This window comes from Apaloderma vittatum, unplaced genomic scaffold (genome assembly GCF_000703405.1).
Source record: "Apaloderma vittatum isolate BGI_N311 unplaced genomic scaffold, ASM70340v1 scaffold36337, whole genome shotgun sequence".
NCBI lineage: Eukaryota > Metazoa > Chordata > Aves > Trogoniformes > Trogonidae > Apaloderma > Apaloderma vittatum.
In genome coordinates this window covers 10,799-14,295 of record NW_009727349.1, presented here as the reverse complement: position 1 = coordinate 14,295, position 3,497 = coordinate 10,799, and the positions used below count along the sequence as shown (strand labels likewise).

The following is a 3,497-nucleotide window of genomic DNA, read 5'->3' as shown; positions in this document are numbered from 1 at the left end:
GAGTGGGGAGGACGGCAGCTATGACTAGAATTAATCGACTCATTCTGAGGCCATTAATACACGAAGGAAAACAGGCTGTCATTTAGGTAATTAAAGGGAAAAATAGAGGCAAGACAAGAGGAAAGTGTGGTGCAAGTGTTGTATTTCACTGTAATTAATTCGTGACATCGGATACAGCTGGACACTCCCACCCCTCCGCTGCCCCCACGCGGAGTTGGCACGGGCATCCCGAACGGCTCACAAACCCCACGGCACCGAGCGGCCCTGCAAGTCGGTGTCCTACGTCCCAGAGAATCGTCGTAAAGTAAGTCCAAAATGTGTTGGACAGGGGGTTAAACAGGAAAGAAAGATAAAAGCAAAAGGTATCAGCTTTACTAGCCCATCTTGGGGTGACAGCTCGCCCATCTCGGCGCCGTAGGAGGCCGTTCCTGCTTACAACACTTAACTGGGAACTTCCTATAAACTTTATTCATCTCTCTCCACATGGCAAGAACTCCAGAACAGAAACAATAAACTAACAACAAGGACAAAAAAGCTCAGCTGTGTCATACTCTATAAATATTTCTGAGCCATCACCAAGAAAAAAAAATAAGAAAAATAGTTCCTATGTTGTAACAGTTACACACTTAAGATTCTTAAAAACCAAGATAGTACTTAACCTGGGCTCTCAGCTAGAAAAATAGTTTTGTTGATCTTGGCAGAATTCAATGTTATATTTCAAGATAAAATATATGCTTGCATAGCCACATCGTTTTGCCACTTGTGAGTCTCTCAAACACTCCGAGAACGATGGAAAAAAGTAATGTAACTTTCCATTGGAGCTGACTGGCTGATGATCTTCGGTTCTCAAAAATAATTCTATCTTGAAAACTTCCTCATCCGCTGGGGGAAATGAAAGACTTGTATTAAAAGACAGGAAAATTTCCTCTAAAATACAAAAAGCAATCACATACGTGTCAATTCGCTACATGAAGTACAAGCCTAGAATAAAAACATAAAGAGAAGAAAGGTAAAAAAAGCGCTTGACAGAAAGACAACAGGCTCAGGGACGAAATAACAACTTTCCAGTTTGTTTTGCAAAAAGGAGTGATCTTTGTGCCCTCGGCCAGGCACTGAGTCACACTTTACAAGCAGCAGCACATGCTACGGTGTCCACAGCTGAATATATCCTTTTACTCACTGCTTTCCTTCTTTGCTCTTCAACTCTCCCCCACCCAATCCTTCTCTGAAGGAAGAAAAACAGACTGCTGAAAACGGTTAAACTGCTGGCAGCTCCTTAGGAAATTAAGCTCGTGTTTAGTGGTGCACCTGGCCGCAAATGATTTCAGAGCGATTAAAAACAGAACCAAACCCAACCAAATCAATTCCATTACTTCCCTCGATGTGAAATTGCACAAACATTCGTTATTTCTGGGCCTGCTATGAACTCCCCGAAAGCTGCTTTGGATTTAACCGATCGCAGTGATCTGGTGCCTTTTAATAAACGAAGAAAACAAGAATTGTGCAGCAGCCAGTGACTTGCAGAGTCACTAATTCTTGTCATGGATCTACAGTGAATTGTGGGTACGTTTGTTCCACCAGTTCTTTCTCACTTGGAGCACACGAGATTATTTCTGTGGGCTAAGCGTCCGCTTACCGCTCTGCTGCATCAGCGCGGCGCTCAGCACTTTTGGGGATTTGCTCCTGAAACTTTTTGAACATCAGTGGTTTCACGATGCAAGTCACGGCGCTGGCTTCAATCTAGAAAACCTCTGGGTTCTTTTACCTTAGGGCTCTTTTTAAGAAAAGAGCTCTCTACAGAGGAACACTGCAGCAGAGTAAGGTCAGCATTCCCGCTACTCAGCAGCCCTTTCCTCCGAGAGCCCCATTAGCCTGCGGCGAGCCGGCCCCACTTATTTTGAAAGACGACTTCATGTCTCCAGACTTAATGCAGAAACAGCACAACACGAGGGTGCTACAAACCACCACCACTCCCCAGGGGCACAGAGGGTTTTAGCTCCACACGAGAGAAACAGTTCAGGGACTGCGGTTTGAACAGAACGAGAGAGAAGGACCGAGCAGCAGCTCCCCACCGGATCAAAGTGGATCAGCACGAGAAAGCCAGTGCTGCGGAGCTTCGCGCTCCAGTTCGCCGTGTAATACGGTCCCTTTGCTGACATGTGATGTGCTTGGGTTGTGTCAGCACTGGAAGATTTCTTTTTTGTTGATTCCCGCTCCTTGTTGCTAGTTCTTACTCAGTCTGACCGGTGTTGGGTATTTTAACCGTATCTGGTTACTCTTTTGTCCTCAGAACCAGACAACGTGGTGCCTAGTGCGAGCATCCAATCGGCATTAGTAGAACAATCAGAGTAGTGAGAAATTTCCTGATTCCAACAGAAAAGAAACAATCTGCTATGGGCAGGGCTGCTTTTTTTTACATATTCTGAAATGGCTCTATTCAATACATTCTACTTGTGGAGCTCTGAGCCTCAGGAACAATACGCCAAAACAGCCCTTGGCCGTGGCACTGGAAAACACTTCCCAACCTCTTACTCAACAGTGTTCGTATCCTTGATCCTGTTATCTGTAACACACAGCAGGATTTTAACTACAATCAGTGGTGTGCAGGTACTCCGGAATGGAGCTGCAAGATCTGACCGCCCAGAGGACGAGAAACATGCTTGAGAAAAGGTTCATTATTGGACTAAAGGAATTACTTGCTGACTTCACGTCTGTTTGCAGTACTCCCCAGAGTTTTATTAAAAATTCATGCTGAGCTTAGAATCTTGTGCCAGGCTCATCTCAGAAGTATTAATATTGCAGAGGCAGTTACAAATAGGGAAATAAAAAACAAGAATGGAAGCTTAGCATCTCGTTCTTCTGCAGCAGGTAACTGGGTGCTGTGAAGGGCTCCTGCAAGTTCTGTTGCCTATGCTGTAATGCAAAAAACACTACGTGGAAACCAAAGAACTCAGATAATAAAAACTACAGAGCTGCCAGGTTCAAACTGGGGAGCAGCAAGGATAAACTTTTTAATTCCCTCTTCTGCTCCCTTCCCCAAGCAGGGCACAGAATCCAACACGTGCAGATCCTTACTGATTAAATTCTGAGGGTTATATTCGATATATATTATGTTTTACAGTGCAGTTTAAAACAGCCTCAGGTAAACCTGGTTTTAAGCGCAGATTCGTTGGCCTACACAGATTAACTAAAACATGCTTGACAAGTTTTTGCCCAGGACCGCTCTGAAAGTACATCAAAGTTCTACAGATGTGGTTCAGAAGCTACCCCCGCCAGGGAACACGAGCCTGCTTTGTTTTCTCTCCACCTAAAGCAAACACTCCAAACAGGAGAAGCCAATTTCCAAGCTCAGAAAAGGCAGCATCAGGTCAGAAAACAGAGTCATCCTCGCCACGAAAGGCCAGCCGGCTCAGCTGAGCTGTGACGTGCCGAGCAGTAAAGCAGCAGCCAGACAGCTGATGGGGCTGGGCAAGAGCCACAAGCAGCCACTGTCGGGT

At 45.3% G+C, this 3,497-nt stretch overlaps 1 protein-coding gene across 1 annotated transcript in view; it reads right to left on the bottom strand.

Annotated features, from left to right (window-relative positions):
• Positions 1-2,812: 2,812 nt before the first annotated feature.
• CCDC62 (coiled-coil domain containing 62) overlaps positions 2,813-3,497 on the bottom strand; it is a gene marked incomplete at its 3' end in the record, with an annotated part of 11,406 nt that continues 10,721 nt past the window's right edge. Inside the window, 1 exon segment of the mRNA XM_009873642.1 lies at positions 2,813-2,908. Coding sequence (XP_009871944.1) covers positions 2,813-2,908 — 96 coding nt within the window.